Raw genomic sequence first — 25342 nt, 5'->3', positions numbered from 1 at the left:
CCCACACATCTGGCCTGCACTCTGGTTCTTGTGTGCATGAATAAATAAATCTTAAAAAAAAAAAATTTAAGCACATGGGATAGGGGACAGGCACAAAACAGAGGGGGGAGGGCTTTAGAAAGGAGCAAGGAGTGATTTTCCTAGGCCCCACGTTTAGGGCCTGTACTCATGTTCAGGCTGAGAGTAGTAGATATTCCCAGTTTCAGGGCACAATTCCAGTTTTCAGTAAAGTTCTTATTGTATGTTATTAGTCACTTTACTACAAAATCAGCCAGTAGCTGAATGAGCTCATCAGTAGGGTTAGGGGTACACAGACGCACTCCCTAATGTTCTGAGTATCTGTGGAATGAGGGAATGGTGGCGCCCACTCAGAGTGTGCTGGCATCATCCCTTCATTTAAAACCAGTGATAAGACTTGAGGTGTGTCAGCAATGCCAATTAGGGGTTTACATAAATTAAACCTAGAATTAGAGCTTCTACAATTCCACATACATGTGTATGCAAAGGAGGACCTGGATGAACTAGAAAAACAGCTGCCAGTCTCATTAAAACGAGGATGGTAGAATCTCAGGCACTTGTTCCTTATTCTGAAAACAGCATAAACACCAAGTGGCAGAGGGTGGGAACTCTGTCATAAGCTACTCATTGTGATTCCGCAGCAACCATGGAGGGGGAGGGGCAGAAAGGTCAGAGAAGGGACTTGAGGACAGTGTTACTATAAGAGCTGACTACTTTTCTATGTGAGGAATGAACCCTAATCTCAACAGTTCTAGAACTGCATAGCCATCCACACAGTTAATTAGCAATCACACATTTATGTGCTAAAATCAATAGAAAGAACATTTCAAAGGCTGGGGAGAGCAAAGGAGGCAGATCCATAGCTGGATCTGCTCTTTGCCAACACTGGATTCAGTTTATAACAAAACACAGACCTGGATTCCCTTTTTGGTAAATGAGACAAACAAATATGCCTTCTGTAGAGGTGGTCAGAAGTGACCACTAAAGCACGCAGTGTAGCTCTGTGGCTACAAGTGTTGGCGATTGCTACTACTTTCTTGTAAGGTTCTATAACTCACCCGTGCCTCAAGCAGGCAAGAAAAATATCTGCAATAGTGCCTTACCCTTTGTAAGAATAAGAGAATAATGAAAATCATACAGAAAAGAGAAGGTTTAACTTCATTTCTTTTGTAACAATATTTGCCTACAAATGGGCATTTTCAGTTGATTTTGCTAAACACAGTTTGCTTTTTTGCATCCTGAGTGTAACCAAGCTAATCAACCTGACACTTACCATCAGCCAAATTAACTCATCTTCACAATTTCTAAATGCATGTTAACCAAAATGTTTCACCTAAATCCAACAAGCATTTAGATCTATCTTCCGACTTGAAGTAAATACAGCCACAATTCAATGCACAAGGAGAGAAACAAAAAATCCAGAATTTGGGACATTCTGTAGGACTGATAACTGATCTCCTTGTGAAACTATTGAAGTCCTGATTAAAACTAGTGTCATGAAAAGATTCTTTCAATGCTAGATTAAAAGAGATTCAAGGTACATAGCAACGAATGCTATGCATGGTCCTGCACTGGATCCTGATTTGGATAATTCTGGGGGCATTTTGAGGAGAACTGGAGAAACCAGAAAGTAGAATATATGACAGGATAAACTGGGGAGGGGAGGGCCAAAAGCAAGGTAGACTAGGGGTGTTTGAGTGGTGGGTGTGGTTATGGTAACAACACCTGAGGGGTGTTGTTATATAATGTAAACAAATATTAGAGCAAAAATAAATAATAATGATAAAAGTAATTTTATTTATTTAATTTTTATATAATTTATATATTTTTTACATCATTGTTCATTTTTGTACAATATTTGCTTTCTCCTCTCAGGTGTAGTCCCCATAGAATTCCCACCACCAAGTCACCTGTGCACCATCGCTACCTCTTGTGCTCCTCCCTCCCCTGTTTTGATCCCTCTCCTTTTCCTCCCCTGCAGAGTGTCTCTGATTTATAGTTACCTGTTAATTTTTTAAAATTTATTGTTACTATTTTTTTCCCTGATCCCTTATTGGGTTCCCCTATATTCCTCCTAGAAGTGAAACCATCAATATTTTTCTTTTGATAAAATCGTAAAAGGTCACAATGGAATTCCCAGACATTACCTCCCACATTGTCAGATTCCAACAGATAAAAAAAATTTGGAGCAGTGAAAAAAAAAAGAATAAACCTTTATTGGCACAAAGGGTATGTAGTATTGATACCATAATTGGAGGTTTTCCAGCCTAGTCTCCCAGCCAGGAACGGATCCCAGGCTGCAGCTGCAGCAGCACTGAGTTGCAGCCACTAGACCCCCACGTTTGGTGTCTCATAAAGCCGCAGCAGGAACTTCGCTGACGCTCAGGCAAGCAAGCGAGAAGAGGGAGATTTGTTTAGAGAAAGAAAAAGTTCATTAAGGAGAAAAGGATCCAAAATAAAGTGGGACTGCCAGGCCTAAAAGTAGAGTGGTGCCTCAGGGACTATATATCTTCTTTCCCTGATTATTCTAAAGCTCCACCAGTCTCTTTGTGATTGGTTAGTTCTTGGTGGTCTCACTCATTCTGTCTTAATGTCTCTGTGCCCAGAACTAAATCTCTTATCTTAGCATCCTTTCCTTTATTGCCCTTGCCGAGGAACATCCCTGTCCCTTGTCCAGGGGTGTTTGATTAACCCCCTTTGGAAGCTGTTGCCCTTATCTCTGGAGCTTCCCTTATTCCGTTTGTTGCCCTTATCTCAGAAGCCTCTAACTCTGCCCAAGCCCCTGCCTGCACTGTCCCAGAAGCTGTCTAATTAACCCTAACTTGCCCCGGGACACAGTATTGTAATATTAACTTTACAATGTTACAGCTAGCAAATTAATATATAACTTATTAGATAAAAGTGCACACACACAAGCATCTGGAAGGCTACAGAATAAGGAATTAAAAGCACTCATTTCTCAAAGGTCAGTATACAACTTTTTAAAAAAATCTGTATGTTTTCTAAGATGTACACATGTTGATTTAGTAATAATAACAGGTTATTTTTCACTTCATAAAGTCCTGCTTCTACAACAAGGCATAACGAAGTCAGGTAAAATGTCACGGGGGTGCACAAGCAGACGTGACCAACCAAACTGGGCCTTCCTGGTGCCACTGATATGCACTGTCATCCAGCCCAGGTATTACGTGTGGGGCGCACGCACACACACACGTGCACAAACTCTCTGGGGTTAAATCCGGGAGAGAAGAAACATTTAAAAATAATGTGGTTAATTCTATCCTGGGAGCACACGTACCTGCTGCTGGGATCCTCGACATGAGGCCCACAAACCAACGCCTAAGAGATTCACAGACCCTGAGATCAGTTTCTAAGTTTGTGGCAGAGACGCAAGGGAAGGTTGAGAACTGCTGTCCTAAAATGCCCGCTATGCTGCTTTTAATAGCAGGCTTTTGAAAAATCTCTTTGACTTCAGAAAGATCTAGACAGAGGAATAAGGTGGTTAAGCCCCTTGGAGTGAGCCCTCCCTGCTCCTGCGTTATGTTTTCACCAGCCCCAGTTCCCAGCAGCACCAGGAGGAGGGTAGAATATAGAAGGATCAGAAGTTTCCAGCTGCCCAGAGCCCCCGGACACTGCTACCATCTGGGCTACATGGGGGCAACCGGGCTTCAGATCCCCTCCCCAAAACATACAGGCTTCTCCCCCCTGCCTAATCTCAGTCCTCAAAGAATAAAAGTGAACCAGAGAGCCCTGACTTGATGAGATACACTAACTACCCAGAGAGCTAGATGCCAGGCAATTGGGAAAGTGCATGAAAGGAACAAGCAAACACAGGGGTGAGTGAGGGAATGGACTCTTGCCCATGTTTCAAAGTATCACTTCAGAGGGTTAATTTCTGAATAGCAGACTGCGACCTCCGAAATGCCAGGAATTCAATAAATAAACTACAGAAGTCAGTGAGCCCCACATGTCTCTTATTAAAAATGGACTCCCGGGGACCTTGATCAATAGACTAGATAGCAAGCAGGAGAGGAAGTCTGGGCTGCTGTCTGTACTAAGCAGTTGTCTTATTAAAAACAACTTTGGTCAGACTCTCAGAAATAGTAAGGCCTTTAAAGGCACAAAAAAGTCACAGGGGGTTGAACTTCCATCCACACCACAAGTCAGGTTTAAAGACCTCTCCCTTTCTTTCTTTCTTTCATTGTTCTTTTTTTTTTTTTTTAAGATTTATTTATTTATGCATACAAGAACTGGGGTTTAGGCCAGAGGTGTGGGAGGGGGGGGGTGAGAGAATTCCCCAGGGACAGAGTGGGGAGCAGAACAGGAGGATTGCCTTTATTAGAGGCAAATGTTTGCATCTGAGCACGGGTGGCAAGGAGCCTCTCTCAGCAGGACAGGTTGGGTGGCATACCTGGAAAGGGCAGGCTGTATGTGTCACCAGGTGGGTCCTTCTCCAATAGAGCCTGGGTTAGGGGAGGGTGAAGTTGGGACAGGAAGCTGGGCACGGACTAGAGCGCGCCACCCACGCTACTGCAAACTCACAAGTGCTGTAACAAGCCAGCAGGTGGGACTTACTGGAATATGCATTTACTTTGACATTCCTTAAAGTTAAGTGTAACCTATAGGGTATTATGCCTATTCCTATGTAAATTTTCTTCACCAACGATTGGGAACTCCCTTTTCCTTCTACTTGATGGCCCAGTTGTGTGGAGTTCTGGTGACCAGGGCATAGTGCAGTTGTTATCTTAAAATACCACGAGGAAGGGAGGTAAGAAAAAAATTGAGGGTCTTCAAATGCCTAGTGATGTGCCTAGGAAGGAGGGAATGGTAAAAAGGTATTTTGCAAAAAAAGAAAAAAACCAACAAGCCTACTCCTCCTCCCCCACACAAAAAAAACCCACACAAGCAAGCAAGCAAGCAAGCAAAGACCTGTAACAAGGGGCCTCCCTGGTGGTGCAAGGGGTTAAGATGCAACCTATGAAGCTTACTGCAGCTGCTGCAGCACGAGTTCGATCCCCAACCAGGGAGTTGCCCACATGGCACAGCAGACCTCTCCTGTCTCGCCTGCTGCTCCCCTCAGCAGTGTATTTCAATAGATCTGCCTGTTCTGTTTCCCACTCTGTCTCTGGTGAATCCTCTCACCCCCCACACCTCTGGCCTGTACCCCAGTTCTTGTATGCATAAATAAATAAATCTTTAAAACAAAAAACAAAGACCTGGAACAAAACAAAACCAGAATTTATTCCTGCTAGATTGGGAAAGCGGCAAGACATGACTACAGAACAGAAGAGTGTTTGTGCGTGGAGGCCATGACAGAACCCTCAGAGTGACAGTTTAAGTTTAAGCATTGACTTTGCGATTAAAAGTGACAAAAGCATTTTTTAAAAAAAGTTATTAGGCATTTGGGTAGTTATTAGGCATCTTGGATCTTCTGATTGTTTTGGCTTCAAATATAATACAGTTCCTTTGCTGGGGCCCCGGGGTGCTGACCTGGGACGGCACACAGACCCAGGAAGGAAGGCGTGCAGGGACTTGACAGTTCAGAGCGGCGCTGTGGGTCTTCCTGCCCCACAGACAAAACAAGCTCGAGTTGCCGTGACAGGGCCCCAGGTAAATAGCCAAATGGTGCTTTAGTTGCTGACCTACTTCTTTAAGTTCCCTCTGAAGATTTCACAGGTGGACCTTTCCAGATTCTTTGTTAAAATTCATGTGCTGCTTTCTGAACATTTACACAGAAGCTCAAAAAGACTTGAGGGGAAGTTTCTCTGTCGCATTTCAGATATTCAGGTCACATACATACCTCATCTCCATGCATATTTGCCACGTACTTGAACTCCGGAATCCCAATTCTGTGTTCTTTTGGAAACCGCCCCACGACAAGAACCCAGAGGTTTCTGCCTTTACAAAGAAAGAAGAAGATAAAAAGAAATAAGTTGTCTTTTAAAATGACAAATGAACTATAGGAAAATGAAAATTGAAAACAACGTAGTTTCTCCTTCCTAAATACTTGGAGGTTTCCTAGCGACTGATACTCAGATCACTAACACCTCCTTAAAATGCTTAGTTTATAGCCAGTCAAACCATTTCAATTTAGCCCAGATATTTAAACTCATGTTTTTATGTGATTTCCTCAAAGTTGAAGACTAGTTACTAAGGAAGGTAGTTCTCATTTTTCCAAATTAGTTATATATTTTGCTCCGATTCCTAGTGCTTTATAGGAACAATCTTGCTAATTCACACAATAATGCAAATTTCAAATATAGGTGATGGTTGCCCAGGAGAGCCTTTAACTCACAGTGCAAGGAAAGGGGGGAAATAAAAGCAGCAACAAGGAAACATGTAACAAAGAGGGAGATGGCTTTAAATTAATAGGTCCTAAATCTTATATTCAAACGCTAACATAACAGCCCCTGGCTATGCTGGATGTGGGTGAGTCATGTCCAGTAAACTGGGGACACCATCCATCCTACCAACGCCTCAGAAAAAATCTCTAAGTTCTAGTGTGGCCATAGATGGGTGGAGACTAAAGATCAACGAGGATTTGCTCTGTGTAGAGGATACAGTTGGTCTCTGGCTCACAATCTCTCAGGTAGTCCCCTTGTCAGACACACTAAGATGGAGATTTAATGAAACTTGACAGATGAGAAAATGAATCTTTAGAAAATATTAAGTAGGGCCTCCCCGGTGGCGCAGCAGTTGAGTGCTGGGTTGAGAAGCTGCCCGCAGCCTCTACAGCGCCAGTTCGATCCCCGGCTGCTCCCCGGCCACCGGAGGAGGGTCCCACATGGCGCGCAGACCTCTCCTGCCGCCCGCTGCTCCCCTCAGCAGTGTACTTCAGTCCTTCTGCCTGCTCTGCTCCCCGCTCTGGCTCTGGTGAATTCTCTCACCCTCCCGTGCTTCTGACTGTACCCAGTGCTTATATAAATAAATAAATAAATCTTAAAAAAAAAAAAAGTTAAAAAAAAAAGAAAATATTAAGTAATCTGCTTATGACCACAGACAGCCAATAAGAGGCTGTGATTTGAACTGCAGAGCTGAGATTTGAATCCTGGCCAATTTGACCTCAAGTCCAGTATCCTGATCACTAACAAGACTGCCCCTTCTTCAAGAGGCTTGGCTTCCTAAGCAATTAAATGAAGGGATACCTTTCAACTTTAAAATAATCTCTTTTAATAAAACACTATAAAACTAGAGATTGGGATATTTATATTTGATATTATATATACACAAAGTTCAAATATCTATGATATCTAAACCTCACACAGTATTCAAGAGCCCACAAAAGGAATTAATGGGTTGATATTGAGCTGGCTTCTGAAGGATTTCACCTCTAGGTCCATAAAACAGGGGTCCCACAGGCTGAGGAACACTCAGTTGTCATGAAGAAAGCAAAGTGAAACTGATACTTGATTTGCATTTTACCATTTATTCCTACTTTATTATGACAGTACTTGAGGGAAATTTGTCATGCTAAGGTGACATGTTATGTTAAATTTAGTTACTGAATTCTTAGAAAAGACCCAGAAAATGCAGCTGATCAGATCAGTGCTACCTGTTCAGGGCAAAATCCTCACTCCTTCACTTACATGTCCATTAATTAATTAATTAACCAATTAATTTATTGTTTGTCAAATGATCCTTTTCTGAAACATTTCCTTTTTAGCTATTAACTAGCTAAACATTCCACCCCACCACTATTGAGGTCATCTATGAAGTTGGGAGGGTAGAAGCCACCTGTCAACATTGCAGCCCACTGATGGCCCCAGGCTCTCTTTAATGGTGCCGGAGAGCTCTCTAGTTCACTATTGGTGAACTATGTGGGGCTATGTTGACAGTCTCATCAAAGAGGCAGTTCCACTGTACTTGATGTTTTTCTGCTTCTTTCTGACTCTTGGCAGGTCCCTGAAGGTTGTAAGGGCAGAGGCCAAAGGTATCACCTGGATCTGGGCTCGTTTGTTCTGAATGGTCATTTTCATTGCCTCCTCAAACTGTTCCAATCACCAGTTGCCTTGGTGATATCATCACTAACTTTTTTTGGGAGACAGACCCAGGTTGTCAATCTTGTGGGTCAGGGCAGACTTGGTACTGACTTCCCTATGGCTTCCTCTCTTTGATTTCACTGGGGTTGAACTTAGATGGTGCAGTGGAGGCAGCTGGTGTCAGATGAGCCCTGATTTGGGACAACTGAAGAGTCACCTTTTTCACCTCTGAGCCAACAGCCAAAAAACACACCCATTTATTAAGTACGACTACATAAGGGCATTTAACCAGGTGATCAGATTACATAGAAGTGTCACATCTCCTATGTCCAGGGAGTTGCTGATTTACTGGAGAACAGCAACATGCAAATATAATTACACGAGAGTGTGACCTCTGGTCACAGAAATGTGTGTAAGTCACTGTTGTAGGTACAGACTAAGAAGAGATGGTTAACTTTTTCCAAGGAGGAGATCATGAAAGCTTTACAGATGTAGGTATTTATAACTTACTTTTGAATAGAGTTCTAAAGATGATTGAAGTTACCATGTGGACAAGCACAATTCATCCAGTGATCTCCCACCAGAATCACCTAATTAGAATCTTCCATTCCCAATTCTCAGGTTATTTGGAGCTTCAGTTCTTCAAAGCTCACATTTTCTGAAGCAAGTGAGGTTAGTCTATCCAAAAGGTTCAGATAGATTTTGCTTAATAAGCCCAGAGTAGGCCTCTTGTTCCCTGGGTATAGGAACTAGGGATCAATCAAAGCTCTTTGAGCCTTGGGAGGGCTATTACCATTACTTAAAGACTGCAGATTGTTTTGCTTTGAGAGTAGTGAGGTTCATGAAGCACAGGGCAATCTTCTGTTCTTGCCTAAGTCTTTTATTCCTACTTAATTGAAGAAGATCCTTATGCCCTAATTGAAATAATCACTGCTCTCCTTTTCATGACTTAGAATAGTTGGGAGTCTCGCCCAGTTCTAGGTATATCAGCAAACATGTTGTAGGGTAAGTGAAAAAGTATCAGGCTTTTCTGCCCTCCAGCCATTAGCATTAATGATGGATCCCTGGGATCCTAGATGCATGCCTCACGGCGGACACATGGAATAGGGTGTGGGCATGCATAGGTGGGCGCACCTGGGCTGAGACTGGGCTTATATGGGCGGCCTCATGGGGACGCCAGTGGAACCAGCAGAAAGAGTAGAAGAGAAAAAGCGCAGAGAGAATGAGAGTAGCAGCAGAGGAGAATAGGAATGCCAGAGAGCCCAGAAAGAGTGAAGACTCGCTGTGGGCTGGGAGGCCTGCCAGCCTCCCGGCCCCTTGATACCCCTGCCTGCCATGTACCTGCTAAAAGCTCAATAAAAGCCTGAAAAGCCACTGAGGGCTCCAGGACTCTACCTGTCTGCTTGGATCATAGAGCTCTTGATCTGTGCCCTTCCTGCCGCTACACATGTCTTCTCCGAGACTCTCATCTCTACTTTCAGAGTAAGGATGAGGTCACCTCCTCCTTACCAGTCATGTGAAGTCTCCCCTTCTCTGTCCTTGAAACCCCAGGTCTCAAAACAAAGACAAATACTTCTGGTTTCTCCATTTGTCTTTAGAATGAACAATCAAATTCTTCATACATTTGTTATGTTTCTCCTTTGCTAACCAGTCAGATTGATTAGTCATGTAGTCCGAGAATAACCCAGAGGGGTATGGGATGATTTCTTTTGTGCCCTGACACAAAGAACTTTTACTGAGTTATTAAGCCTGGTTCTTTTGCAACTGGGGCTCCCTCAGAACAAACAGTGGGCAAATCGGTGTCCTGCCCCAGAAAGCTTCATGCGGGCAGTACAAGTGGCAGTAGGTTGTGGGCATTTTACTGCCACCCACCAGGGCTCAGGCAACAGGCAGAGGCTACCAATGATGGCAGATAGCAGTGGTTTCCCTACCAGCCACCCCAGGGCATGCAGGCCCTGGCTCAGGGCTTCAGGGAGGAGCACCGGGCCCTACTGGGCCAGCTCCAGCGCTGTGGCTTCCTCCAGCTGCAGGCAGTAGAGAGGCCCGTGGATTTGGTGTCTGGATCCTAGAATGGACTGATCAGGTGTGAGCTGTAAGCTGGTTAGTAAATGGTCCAATCAGTGATAGGATTGAAAATGGTCCAGTCAGACCTGTGGGGTAGGGGCAGAGTAGGGGTTTTGGGGGGAGGGAGGAAATCCCTGAAAGAAGATATAAGGCAGGGCAGGGACCAGTTAGATGCTCCGACTGGCATACTCAGGCTCACTCTGTTCCTGAGCTGGACTCTGTTCCTGACTTCTGAAGAAAAAGAAGCATCCAGCAGCTGACCTCTGAAGAAAGAAGAGAAGCCAAAAAACTTTGCAGAGGCCAGGCCGCCACACCTGCCTCTGGCTTGCCTCTGACACTGCTTGAAAGGCCCTGGGCCTGGTGTCTCAGAGAGTTGTTGGTGTGGGCCAACAACTCATGGAGAGCTGTTAACACGGCATTTCTGACACTACCACATCCTGGTGACCAGAGCTGTCCAGCACTGCTAATGAGTGACCTGCACTCTGTCTGGGTCACTTCCAAGAGCTGTTAATTGTCTGGCAGTGCCTCCCAGTGCTGCTGCCTCTATTGCTGTCCAGTCCAGCATCCGGTGCTGTCCATCCTGACTTCAGACTGTTGCTGTGGACTGCCGTGGCATCATCTCAGTGGCTCCGCCTGTGAGCACATCCAGCTGCGGTGAGTTGGCTCCTGGCCTGCAGGCCACAAGCATTTTGTTTAGGACTTCTGGTCACTATGGACCCTACGTGGGATGAGCTAGCCCGGCACTTGTGGCCTTGGGAACTCTCTGTTTCCCCGTTTGTTAAATAAACTGCATTGTTGTTCCCTGAGCCTGAGTGGTCTTGCAATTGTGCGTGGGTGAAGAACCACAGTGACCTGTTCTCTATCTGGCCATTGTCCTTTTGACAATATTGACCTACTATAACCCCCCTCTCCCTGCCCTATGGCACTCTTTCAGTAGCCTGATGGCCAAAGTAAAGGTAATTTAAACAAGATTTTTTTTTTCTACCATTGTTGCAAAGGCTACCTTTATTTGCAAAAGCAACAGCTAATTCCAGTTGTGCCAAAGAGTTCTCAAATGTTCAGCCTCTTTTCTTTACTACAAACTAAATTTTGATTCCAAATATTTCAGTGTATTCAGGAGTTCACTGGGGGGTTGACACAAATCCCAGGATGTGGCATGGGTCTCCAACTAACTGGGTTTGCTTGGGGGATCAGGAAAAGTTTACAATTTAGAATGATTCACAAGATCCAAAAACAAGCAAGCAGACAATGCATGCTACAAGATTCTGCAGGAGTTCAGAAGTGGGAGAAGCTTGGAAAAATGATGGATAGCTTCAGTGGGTGGGGAATGAAGGAGTAATTCCCACATCAGAATTACCTGGGTCCTTATAAAATGCCAATTCCTGAACTCCAACCTCCATGTCCTTAATCAGACTCCACGGAAAAGTCTGAAACCTGCATTTAACAAGATCCTTTGGAGATTCTGAGGCCCAGTGAAGTTTGAAAACTGCTAAGACCGAAGCAATGAACCTCCAGACAGATTTGGGAAGCAGTTGATCTTTATGTAAAACCATCTCATTTTACATATAATCATGAGCATATTTTGGTGTTAACACATGCTGTTCTTTCTTTCGTTTTTTTTTTAAAGATTTATTTATTTATGCATACAAGAACTGGGGTGTAAGCTGGAGGTGCTGGTGGTAAGAGGATTCACCAGAGAAAGTGGGGAGTAGAAAAGGCAGATCTACTGAAGTACACTGCTGAGGGGAGCAGCGGGCGAGACAGGAGAGGTCTGCTGCGCCATGTGGGTCACCTCCCTGGCCAGCAGGGTATCGAATTCATGCTGCAGTGGCTGGCAAGAGCTTGATAGTGCTGAACTTTAACCCCTGTGCCACCAGGGAGAACCCCCCTTCTCTTTTACTTTTTATATGAATAACTTTTATAATCAGATTTTATAGTCACAATTTAAAGGTAAACTTAATGAAATTCTTTTTTTCCTTGGTTGAAGTCATTGCATTATCACATACGTTTCAGGAGCTCATTATTGGGAATCAGCATGGGTATCAACTATATTAAGTGCACCACTTAAAGTTCAAATCTATCCTTCACCTTACTAGTGCCCATTTTCCCTTCTCTTCTCCCTTCTGGTAACCACTCACTGATCTCACAGCCTCAGCTTTATTTTTGTTTAATTTAGTTTAATTTGTTTAATTTTGTTTAATTTAGTTCATCTGTTTGCTTGTATTCTCTATATACCACTTCTGTGTGAAATCATATCGTATTTCTTTCTTTGTCTGACTTATTTCATGAAGCATAATTTCCTTTAGGTCCATCTATGTCCTACCAAATGGCAGGATTTCATTTTTTTTAAAGATTTATTTATGCATTCAAGAACTGGGGTATGGGCCAGAGGTGTGGGGGGTGGGTGAGAGGATTCACCAGAGACAGAGTGGGGAGCAGAACAGGCAGATCTACTGAGATACACTGCTGAGGGAAGCAGCGGGCGAGACAGGAGAGGTCTGCTGTGCTATGTGGGTAGCTCCCTGGCCAGGGATCAAACTTGCACTGCAGTGGCTACTGATTGCCTCATAGTGCTGCATCTTAACCCCTTGTACCACCAAGGAGGCCCCAGGATTTCATATTTTTTTCATACCTGAATAATATTCCTGTGTGTGTGTTCATTCCATGAGGCTTAACTGACATTTCCTGTTGAGTGAGCCAGACTTGCCTATGAATATAGGAACTTGTCAAAAAGGAGCTCAGGGGTCCTGCTGCTACTGTGCTATGAGCAAGTGCTTGCTCTGCCTGGCAGCAGTGATGGCACTGGGCTATGTGTGCTGAGGGCAAGTCTAAATTCTACTTAGGGACCTCTTTTGTGACTCAGTTTAACGTATGGGTGTTGGGACAGAGGGACAGGAGGCATCTGTGCCCTACCTCTAGGTAGGTTTTAACTCTAACTCTTGCTGCACTGGAGTTTCCCACTGCACAGAGATCTTTGTGTGGGGTCCTATCTGCTGTGAGTGTGAGCCTGGGCCAGAAGAGGCTGGGGGACTCAGTGGTCATCACCAGGGCTGCTTCAGGGGTGAAGCTGTGTGTCTGCAATCTGAGAGCCATTCTACCTGCACCTTTTCAACTAGTCCACCAGCAGTAGACCCAATGGCCACCTTTACACCCAGCATTCCTGGCTTCTTGTATACACTGATGGACCCGGCCTGCACTTGGAGGCCTCAGTCAGCTGAGTGTAGCAAACCTGCTAATGAACATGGGGCTGGGGTTGGGGGGTAGAGACTATCACCTAGGATTGCTGCACCTTCATCAGTCTTCACAGGCATCTTGTCATCCTAATCCCTCCCCTCCTTACTGCCCAGTGGTCATTCTCTGAACTGTGTAATTTACCTTCACACATTTTTCATTCTTTGAGGTTGTAAATGTAATTGCTTACTTGTATAATGCCTGTCTCAATTAGAGTAATGCACAAGAGCACTGTCTGTTGTGTTCGCCATTTTGTTTGGTTTGCTTGTTTTGTTCAGTGCTATATCCTTGGCTCCTAAGGGTGCCTGGTGCATAGTCAGTGTTCAATAAATATCTATTGTAGCATTTCCAAAGTCTTTGGCACATCTTTAGAGCTATGGTCTTTCAGTCAATACTGGCACATCAGCTCCATATTCCTTTCGCTGGCTTTCAAGGTCCTCTATCACCCCACTTTCATCATATTACCCACTAACACAAATGCTCCCACTGGCGTCAGGATTCTTTCTGTACCCCAGGCTCAGCCTCAATCTTTGTATCATGCTTAACCTAAAATGCATCACTGGATTTCTTGCCTTTCTAAATCCTAGGTATTCCACAAAACCTAACTCTGATAAAGCTCTCTAGATTATTCACTCATCCTGATTTCTCCCTCTTTAGATTAGATCTTTAAAATGACATCTCAACCATTGCCACTGAAAATCTAGTCAGTTACATCAACAAAAAAAAAATTCTGCCTCTTGGTTAGCTTTCTATTTCGTGTAGAAGAGTCTGGTTTTCTTTTCTTTTTTTTTTTTTTTAAATATTTATGCATACAAGAGCTGGGGTACATGCCAGAGATGTGGGGGCTGAGAGGATTCACCAGACAGAGTGGGGAACAGAAAAGGCAGACTGACTAAAATACACTGCTGAGGAGAGCAGCAGGCGAGTCAAGAAAGGTCTGTTGCACCATGTGGGTTGCTCCCTGGCCGGCCGGGGATTGAACTTGTGTTGCAGAGGCTTCAGATTGGGGTTGCTTCATAGTGTGGTGTTTAGTCTCTTGCACCACCAGGGAGGCCTGAGTCTGGTTTTCTCAATTGGGTCAGCATTGCCTAATCTGTCATACCCTTCTTCTCCTCTACTGTGTCCACCACGTGCATCCTGGTCATCCTCCAGAACTTAGGTCACCTTCCTAGCAAAGGTCTCTGCATTCTTGGTCCAACCATCCATGCCCTATGGACCTCAGATGTGGTCCCTTGTGACTTGCTCTGGCTAATGAAGTGTGGGTAGAAAATGACATGCTACTTTGAGAAAGAAGCTTTACGAGCCAATGCATGGGTGCCATCTCTTTTCCATTTATCACAACATAGAGCAGCCTCTATTAAAATATTGCCTATCAGCTTAGGATATGGAAGGAAGATGCTAGGGAGAAGAATCACAACTTACTGACATTGCACATGTAACATGAATGAGATAAAAGTCCACCAGATTTGGGAATGTCAGTTTATAAATAAGAGATTCTTGAGCTTGCTCAGGGATACTTTTTCAATTATAAAAAGGAAAGGAAAAATATGAAGATGAGTTGGAAATTTTTCCTTCATTCTTGATTTCAAGACTGTCAAAACTTCCAGAGGAGAGTGGCTTGTCTCAGTTACTAGCCATTGACCAAAACAAGATGGTAGGAGAATCTTCTGCCTTCTTGCAACTCTACTCTCATTATTCCCACTAATCCATTCCTGGTTCAGAGGATGATGAATTAGTTTCTCTTGCTCTAAAATTTTTAAAATTCCTATAAAATTATAGTAATTAAAAAATTGGTTTCAAAAACTGACCATAATTCTAATGTCCCAACTGAAATAATTTCTCCATGTCCCCTTCTAGCCATTTTTTTTTCATATAGAAGACAGGAAACTTTTTAAATCCCCAAGGTAAAAACCCCTAAAGACCTCATACTATAAAAAGCTGAGAACTTTCCTTTTTTTGGTCCCTGGGGAGAGATGTCACAGATAATCAGCTCATCTCTTTGAAGAAAATAGTTCAGCAATAATAATAGACAAGTCGAGTATTAAAGTACAATTAAGTACAGAAAGATACATTTTTATGTTATAGTAAAAGATGTAATAATTACAGCTAGCATATACATTTATTCTCCATTTGAGTTTTCTCCTTTATGGTTGATCGGGGCATTCTGGTTCAGTGTTGATGTTTTGCTCCCTTCTCTGTTGGCCTTTTTATTAAGAGTCCTGTAGGTGTCACACAGCTGCAATTTATGATGAGGTCATCGGACCCGCCAAAAAAGTTTGTTGGAAGCCTGTTTATCCTCACTGCTTATTTACTGCTACCATAAGAAAACATCTTTCAGTGTCAGGAAGCTATGGCAATTAATAGTAATTTCCCCATAAACTGCTTTGGAGAATGAAGACTTTTTCAGTCACCCTGCTCCCTGAGTTTGTGCCCTAAAAAGCTTTCTTTGTGAAGTGAAGCAAACCAGAACCCAGACAGGGGAGACTGACCTGATAACAGAAGAAGCCAACATGAGGTTGCTTCAAGGACTAAACTTACCACAGGACACTTGATGGATTAGTGGGGCTAACATAGGCAGGCTTCTCACTAGTATCACCGTTCTGAGGTTTAAACCTCACAACTGAATCAACAGTTTAATAAGGACATCAAATCTGGCATTTCAGTAACACACCGACTGCCTCAAAACAGCATCTGAGACTTCTGAAAAGATTTACAGTACCCTAAAAGATTTACAATACCCTATTAGTCACACCTTATACAGTGGTGAAGTGCACAGGTTCTAGAATCAAATTTGGGATTTAAATCCCAGCTCTGCCATTACTAGTGTGGGTCTGCTAGACTTAAGCAGCCTGTTGGGCCACCATTCCTTGTTACCTGCAGTTCCACATTCCTTTACAAGGTCAGAACTGGCCTTCAGAAACCAGTCAATCAGTCATAGAGCCAAACCTTACAAGGTGCCTATCAAATCAATCAAGAGCAGAAAGCTTGCTCACTGTGGGAAGTCTATGCATCATGAGGTATGGCCAGGAACACCCAGGGGGCTGAGGACCAAGGCATAAAACATGCTCCCAACTTATATATCATGAGGTATGACCGGGAATGCCCGGGGGGCCGAGAACTGATGTATGACAAGGGACACCAGAAGCTGATCAAGGGAATGCTTTGTTGATAAGATTGGACCCATGGCCAGGGGTCTGGGGTCTGGTTTCGATTACAACACTTGGTCGTCAAGCAGATAAGATTTATCTGGTCAGCAGACTCATGTCCCCCCATGAGTTTTTGTCTCCTAGATGACAAAAACACATTCTTTAGTTTCACCCATCTTTTTCTCCTTGTCCTCCTACTTCATGTAACTGATGTTGTATGATTATTCTATCAATAAAAAGGCCAGGATCTTGCTTGTCAGCATCCATCTTGCATTGTGCAGCCTGCTCCACAACTCCCGTTTCTCTACCAGTGTGGTGTTGCTGGTGCAACAACTAGCTATGTGGTATTGGGCAATCTGCTTAATCTCCCTGAAGCAGCTTTCTCATCTGTGAGGTGGGGTTAATGGTACCAACTCCTCATGGGGTTCCTATGTCAGTTAATCCTCACAAAATTCAAAATTCGCCAAGAGTACCAGAAACATGGTAAGCATGCATTTGTTTGAGGACCTCAAGTGCACAGAATTGGCTGAGGACAAACAATAAGCCCTAGCGTCACTGCTATTAAAGAGAAAATTCAAATACAGTGTCCATACATATGGCTAGAGACCTTATGACAACAGTCGGCAAAAATGTATGTTCCAGATGATCTGTAGATCAGTTCAGGTAGACCAACATCTACTAGGTTTTGAAGACACTGAAGTGTAGATTCAGAAAGTGGAGGGGGCTGTCTGGAGATATCATTTCCTTCAAAATCTACTGCCACAAAAACTGTCATAAGCTTTCACACCAACAGACACCAGGTGATTTACTTTTTTTTTTTTTAAATAAATTTTATTTTTATATTCCCCATACAACTGCAACCCCCTTATTTTGACCCCAATCCCTTCCCTCCTGCCCCCCGCCCCCCAAAAAGTGTCTCTGGTTCATAGTTGTTTGTTGCTTTTGATTTTCACTTTCTTATAGTTATTCATTTTCCTGATCCCTTATTTAAGTTTTCTAGATTCCTGCTATGAGTGAGACCATCCGGTATTTTTCTTTTTCTTTCTGCCTTATTTCACTGAGCATGATCCCTTCCAGCACCATCCATGTTGCTGCAAATTGCATGTGCTTATCTTTTTTGAATGCTGAGTAATATTCCATGGTATATTTGTACCACATCTTCTTGATCCAGTCATCTATTTTTGGGCATTTGGGCTGTTTCCAAAGCTTAGCTATTGTAAACAGTGCTGCTATAAACATAGGGGTGCAGGTGCAGGTGATTTACTTTTTTAGCCCACAGAGTAAATCTTTTTTTAAAAAAAGATTTATTTATGCATAAGGTCTGGGGTACAGGCAAGAGGAGCAGGGAGTGAGAGGATTCACCAGAGAGAGTGGAAAGCAGGACTGGCAGACTGACCGAAATACACTGCTGAGGGGAGCAGCGGGCAAGACAGGAGAGGTCTGCTGAGACATGTGGGTAGCTCCCTGGCCAGCTGTGGATTAAACTTGTGCTGCAGTGGCCGGCAGTAGCTTGATAGTGCTGTCTTTAACCCCTGCACCACCAGGGAGGCCCTGAATCTTATTCAAGATTCCCAGGACAAAATGCCTGAGGCTGGTGTACAGGTTGCCACAAGGGTAGGTTACCTTGGCTAATTGTGCCAAAGCATTAGCCATCAATACATCTTTCACAACATTTTCTCACATGGCTCCCGTGCCAAAGTGCAAAAAAAGAGGAAGGGGAGGTGGACTGGGGCTGCGGCAGAGGAAAGTATGAGGCAGAGGCCTGAATGCCACCAGTCTGTGAACAAAGGAGAAACCCTAACTCATCCAGTAGATATTAAACCATGTGAAGACCATAGGTTTGCGGCTTTCAAAGCCCCTTTCAATGTATCCTTTAACAAAATCACAGCAATTGTTTGCATCAACAAACTCAAGAAGCTATGTGGTAATCGCTAACCTTTTTTAAAGGAGTGGTGAATATGAGATTTATTTACCTACCTGTTTCTGTTTATTTTTTATTTCTTTAAGGATTTATCCATGCATACAAGAGCTGGAGTACAGGCCAGAGATGCAGGGGGTGAAAGGACTCACCAGAGTCAGTGGGGAACAGAACAGGCAGACTGACCAAAGAACACTGCCACAGGGAGCAGCAGGCAAGCCAGGAGAGGTCTGCTGCACCATGTGGGTCTCTCCCTGGCCAGCCGGGGATCAAACTTGTGCTGCAGAGGCCACAGACCACCTCATAGCATGGCGCTCAACCCCTTGTGCCACCAGGGAGGCCCTCTGTTTATTTTTAATATAGCCAAGAAGAAGATGAGCATATATGCCACCATAGCCCTGATCATTTAAACCATGAGCTGGTGCTAATTATTTTTTTGTAATAAAGTAGGATATTAAATTTGCTGTACCTACCATTGCAAAGTCAATACAAATATAACTATTTGCTTAAAAAAAAAAAAAAAAACCAACACTACAAGCCCAGTACCAGGCATTCACATCACTGCAACACCCTTCAGAAATTACCAATGGATTTCTGAACAACATCAAGGGGCATCATGGGTTAAGTGCTTTAGTCACAAGTTCTACTGTCTTGGAACTTTTCTGGAGTTTCACTGAGAATTTCAGGGTTACAAAGGGGGTGGCCTATTGAAATGACATCATAATCTGGAATCTGAGGAAGAACTCAAGATTTCAGAAATATCTACCTGCTTAAAATAATGATAGTATTCATAATTTCCAAAGTTTTTTTTTTTTCCACTCACTTCATCTTACTTAATCTTTAACAGAACCCTATGGATGGGTGGGGCAGACATTACTATCTTCACTGTAGAGATGAGAAACAGGCCCAGGCACCCTGGGCTTTTCACTGTTTGTTTGATTTACTCTAAGGTTGTTCTGCATTGCTTCTGCAAGGTAAAACCAAACTTCCTTTGTGACCACCTTAGATGCCATAGATACTTAACCTTTCCTCCAGCAAAGAACTTGAGGAATGTAACTCTTAAATCCATGAGGCATCTAACTCCCAAAACAAAGCAAAAGCTTGGTCTTCCATGGCCCTCTCCCCACCCCACAAAGGCAACTATCACTTAGTCGCTTCTTCAAGCAGTGGCATTAGACTCCTTGATGAGCAAAGGTTTTCTGGAATGTCATGTATTTACTTTCTTTTGTGATGTGTTTACTTTCTTTTGTGTGTCTAGAAACTTTAGGACACTAATTCCTTGCCCTTTAAAGACCATTTTATAACTGCAAAGCAGGCCTGTGTACACATAGACAAAACCCAGCATTTATTTTGGAAGTCACTGTTTCCCAACTGTTTGGCTGTGTTTTTTACAATTGACTGACCATAAGTCTTTCCTAAGCTGAAGGCCACAGCATTAACAATGGTCTCTCATCCCCATATGGGCAGCTTTTACTCAATGTGTGCAATTGAGCAACACTGAGAGCTCAGACTTTGAAATGTCCATCAGAGCAGACCCAAGATTCTATGGGTCACTGACACTGAACATTTTTAAGGTCAGAAAATCTCCCAGGCTCAACTCTTAAGCTTCATCAAACTGTGCAATTAGGTTCTATCTCAGATCAGCTCCTTCCTCTAAAATGAGTGTTGAGATAGGCCTGTTTCTGAAGGCTCATGAGGAAATGCAGCTGTTACTAAGCCATCTGAATTTACTTACCTATTAAAATATATCTGGATCTCTGTTAGTGTGTATGTATTTAACAATGTATGCCCTGCCAGCTTAACAGAGGATAGGTGGCATCTTGGTCACATAGCACGTTGCTCACTGGCCGACTAATTTCAGGAATGAGTGGGCCACCTGACATGTCAAAAGGCCTACAGTTGATTTCATGCACATGAATGATATAAGTCAGCCTCTTGAAAGCATCTCCTTCTCCATGGGCTGTGACACAGAAACCTTAGTGCAAAAACCAAATGATTATAAGGAATCATCTCAGATTCTTTTTGGCTCTATTAGGCACTTTCTCACAAGGGGGGACCGTAACTTTCACTCACTTCATGTCTGCAGGGACAATCAGCTCTCACCCTTCATCTGCAGAACATGGTGGCCAACCTTTATTGTTTCTGACAATGTGCCTCACTTAACCTCAGTTGAGTTGAAATGTGTAGACAGTGACTGTATTTAAGTTGTCACCTATTTCACTTCACACACAATCAAATATTTGAACTGAAAGGATGAGGCTGATACTTAAGGGAAGATGGGCCATGAGAGGGCTTCCCTGGTGGCTCAAGGGGTTAAGCACAGCACTGTGAAGCAATTCGCAGCCTCTGCAGCATGAGTTCAATCCCTGGCTGGCCAGGGAGCTGCCCACATGGCACAGTAGACCTCTTCTGTCTCCCCCACTGCTCCCCTCAGCAGTGTATTTCAGTCAGTCTGCCTGTTGTGCTCCCCACCGTCTCTGGTGAATCCTCTCACCCTCCCCCACACCTCTGGCCTGTACCCCAGTTCTTATAAGCATAAATAAATAAATCTTTTTTAAAAAAAGATGGGCCATGAGAGCTGTTAGGGTTTCCTCATTGCTCAAGTAGGCAGGGCTCAGCTAGAATTACTAACAGGACAACATCTCGAGATAGCACTCAGAATTACATGAGCTCTTAGAGACCAAAGACAATGTACTGCTTTCCATTTTAGTGCACGTGTAAATAGTAATGAATCATATGATGAAGGCCCAGTGGGAAGACTGGGGAGAGCCTTTGTGTTTGGGTGGAAAGGGAAAAAGAGGCACTGGGGGTACAGCTGGTGATAGTCATGACTTGCATCTAATGGAGATCAACTTTGGTAGAACAGAGCCAGGCGTGGCATTTATCCTTTGTCTATTAAGATGCAGGAAGATTTTTTTTTTTAAAGATTTATTTTTATTTATTTATACAAGCACTGGGTACAGTCAGAAGCGCGGGAAGGTGAGAGAATCACCAGAGCCAGAGCGGGGAGCAGAGCAGGCAGAAGGACCGAAGTACACTGCTGAGGGGAGCAGCGGGTGGCAGGAGAGGTCTGCGCGCCATGCGGGACCCTCCTCCGGTGGCCGGGGAGCAGCCGGGGATCGAACCAGCACTGCAGAGGCTGCGGGCAGCTTTGCAACTGAGCGCTCAACCGCTGCGCCACCGGGGAGGCCCTGCAGGAAGATTTTTAACCTGGTAGGCATGAGAAGGATTCAGATAAGCCATGTTGCAGGCACTTTATACAGAGTTTATCTGTTTTTATGGATTAAAAAAAATGTTACTGGTTAAGATATAGCCTACCGTGTAAATTCAGTTATCTCAATTCTTTTGCTCAGCTTATATAGTCCTGTTGCTTGTCAGCGTTAAGCAGAGAAACAACAGTCTCACCCAGTAGCACCACTGTGTTTCTTATAAGTGAATCTCTTGGCCATCTGCAGCAGGGTTACCTGGGGGTATCTGTTAAAACCGTAAAGTCTTGATTCCTGCCCAGAAGATGAATCTCTGGATGTGAATTCAGGAGCTTGCATTTTTATTTACTTCAGTTGACTATCACATATATGATTAAAACACTCTGTTTAGTAAAATACAATCTATGCATAGGACACTGTACACTGTACAGTGTGGATTTCATAAACTGTACAAGTAGGTGTGTAGCTGTTAGGGGGAAAAGATGTCCTGAGCTTATTCCATGCAGGCTTTGTGGACTCCACCCCCACTCTGGACCAAAGCCATCAAGACACTGGAAAGACAAATCCCGTCACCACCAAAGGGAAGGTGGCTGGGACCTGAGGGTGGAGTTAAGCAGCCAGGTTGGGTATAAAAACCAAACACGTGGGCCTTGGGGGCTCTCCCTCTGTCGCTCGCCTCCTGGCTTCACGGCTCCTGGCTCACGGCCAGCTCTCAGAGCGCCATTTGGGATTCCAGATCAGCGGATCAGGTAGGACACATTTAAAACTTTGTCTCCTACTTTTCTCCCTGAGTTGTACATTTCCTCATTTCCCCTTCCCTTGTAAATAAACCTTTTATTAACCTTTCATGTGTGCCTGCAGTAGAGCATTGATAAGTCCTTTTAAGCGCACAGGTGAGGACCCACAGTCAGGCACCCCATTTTGTATCGGGGCTGCCCTGTAACATAGCCAGCACCCGAGAAGCACCCTTGTGCCTACTTCCAGGCACTATGCCCTATTGTGGATTCACTTATACTGTTGTGTGTAAATGTAAACCATTCTCAGGGCTGTCTACTATTCCTTCAAGTGATGCAAACCAGACTGAAGCATGAACAAACTTATCCCTGCCTGGATATGCCGTATCTTGTACCTAAACATTCTTGCCTCAAGTTTTTGCCACAAGGCTAGACTCGCCAGAAATTAGAACTTACACAGTCGCTGAAGTCACAGAGCTGGTATGAAGTGCAGATGGGCCAGAGAGGCAGGAATGTTTTTCAATTTCAGAACGGCTCCTTCCAAAGAGTCTGATAACCATGGAGGCATTACAAGTATCTTTTCCTAACAGGTTTTTCAGCTCATCAGAGCATAATTCTTTCCTGAGTACTGCTTCTGCTCAAATAGCCAGTTTGGAGGCCTGGTGGTTATTCTTAACTAGAGCCAGGTTACCTGGGTCCAAATTGCAATTTTGCAATTTCATGTGTGACACTGGGTACCCTCTTTAATTCTTTGGCATCTCAGTTCCTTCATGTATAAAATAAGGCTTACAGCCGTACCTTATGGGGTTGCTATGATGTGAAAATGAGCAAACACTTAAAAAGCACTTAGAACAGGGCGTGGTACATAGCAAGCAAATATCATGTTTGGTAGAAGAATTGGTATCTCTAAGCTCATCAGTGTAACATAGACACTAAAGGGCTTCCCCGGTGGCGCAGCGGTTGAGCGCTGGGTTGCGAAGCTGCCTGCGGCCTCTGCCGCGCCGGTTCGATCCTTGGCTGCTCCCCGGCCACTGGAGGAGGGTCCCACATGGCGACCAGACCCCTCCTGCCGCCCGCTGCTCCCCTCAGCAGTGTACTTCGGTCCTTCTGCCTGCTCTGCTCCCCGCTCTGGCTCTGGTGAATTCTCTCACCCTCCCGCGCTTCTGACTGTACATGTATAAACAAACAAACAAACAAAACAAATAAATAAATAAATAAATAAACATGTCTCTATAAAAAAAAAAAAAAAAACAAAAACCATAGACACTAAAGGGTGGAATACCAGAGGAAGAAAGGTCCTGAAGTGAAGAAAGGTACTCGATTAATCCAAACTGATTCCCATTCCACCCCCTTTAGAGAATTATCTAGTGAAGTCTTGTTCACTTGTTGCCCATATTTATGCCCATATTTATATAACATTCTCTTCCTTAAATTTAAAAACTGGTATTTAACATGGCTACATACTTTAGTAGTCCACTGTTATTAATGTCTGGTAGCCAGAATTAATGGAAATAAAGTCAATCATTAATCGAAGGTTGGATTATTTTTAGATAGGGTACTATCCCAACCTCATTTTTGACCCACAGAACAGGATAATAATTCTATTACATTTCAACTAGAGATACCAAAGAATCCAGACTCAGATTCATTCTGGCTTGTTTACAGGTTCTTGTATTCTGAAGCTGTGACACTGTGTAGTTGAGATAGTTCCCACATTCTTCAGGTGTAACTCTGGTGACACGGGTTTCAGCCAAGGGTCTTCTTTGTTCCTTTGTCTTTACCTAGAGTTATTTTGACCCAAATTTAACTGAAGCTACAGGCTTCTTCCCCACCACTTTACCTTTTCTCCTCTTGTTATCTGCTCCCTAAGTGACTTTTATAAATCTTTATTGTTCTTTCTGCTTACAAAAATCATACACTTTTTAAGATATTTAAGCACTTAAAAATATTTACTGGAGGATGTCAAATCTGTTCACACATGAGTCTATTCACAAAACTAAGTTCCAGGTCATAAGAGGCCAATGAGAATTTAGTAATGTCTTTTCTTAAGTTTGTTCTTCATATGTAGCTACCTTTAAAACATATAATCATTTTAAAAAGTTTAAGTTTAAATGGCAGGGTAAAAATTAAGTGTTTAGTAATCTTAATTTCTGAAATCTTGGTAAGAAAGAGAAATGGGTACAGGTATTAAAATTGGGGAGCTATCAGAATAAGGGAAAACATATTTCTACTTATACCCCAAAATATATTTGTAAACAATAATAATACAATTTATTAGTGGTTCAGAACACAGACCCTGATGAGTATAGAGTGCCTGTACAAAGTGCCTCTGTACAGAGTACAGAGTTTATGCTTCAGTCTGGAATGCAGTGGTTCTCAATTTGGTTTGCATCACTTAAAGGAATACTGGACAGCCCTGAAAATGGTTTACATTTACACACAACAGTATAAGTGAATCCACAATAGGGTATAGTGCCTGGAAGTAGGCATAAATGTGCTTCTTGGGTGCTGGCTACACTCTGGTCTGCTATTTAGTAACTGGGATCTTTCATGTGTTTGTTACGTAAGTTGGGATATTGGCAACTTAGAAACATGGCACTGTTTAAAATACTTGAAACTAGAAGCTACCTATGACCTGTAAGATCACACCATGGTTCCTATTAGATGTTTTGGAACTCAAATGCTCAGACAGTTAACTTCTCCTACTGGCAGCACTCTCTTCCATTAGTTTACTCTATTTCCCCAGAATTTCCATCTCCAAACTGAACTGCTCCTCACTATACCACATGCAAATTCATGCTGCTCATATGTCCGTTAGAGAAAATATAGTTTGGATTGCTGATAGAGTAAGCCTTAGTGCTTGGCAACCTGGGATTCTGTTAATTTATCCAATCTAAATGTTATTTTGCTTTCCTTCCTTACTGCATTTCTAGCTATACCTCCAACACATAAAGCTTTCCCCCTTCAGAGGTGAGAAGGACAGTTACTTATCTGATCAGACCTTGTGATTCCTGGGTGAACAGGAGGAGCTGAGGGTGGTCAGGAT

General features: G+C 43.4%; 1 protein-coding gene across 2 annotated transcripts in view; it reads right to left on the bottom strand.

Moving 5' to 3' along the window:
- CPM (carboxypeptidase M) overlaps positions 1 to 25342 on the bottom strand; it is a gene marked incomplete at both ends in the record, with an annotated part of 55465 nt that overhangs the window by 16266 nt on the left and 13857 nt on the right. For both annotated transcript variants that reach the window (XM_084255019.1, XM_084255020.1), the window contains one exon: positions 5819 to 5916. In XM_084255019.1, coding sequence (XP_084111145.1) covers positions 5819 to 5916 — 98 coding nt within the window. The remainder of the gene's footprint in view (positions 1 to 5818; positions 5917 to 25342) is intronic.

This window comes from Talpa europaea, assembly GCF_964194135.1.
Source record: "Talpa europaea genome assembly, chromosome: 15".
NCBI classification, from domain to species: domain Eukaryota; kingdom Metazoa; phylum Chordata; class Mammalia; order Eulipotyphla; family Talpidae; genus Talpa; species Talpa europaea.
Note: the sequence above shows the minus strand (reverse complement) of the source record. Positions and strands in the feature narration are given on the sequence as shown.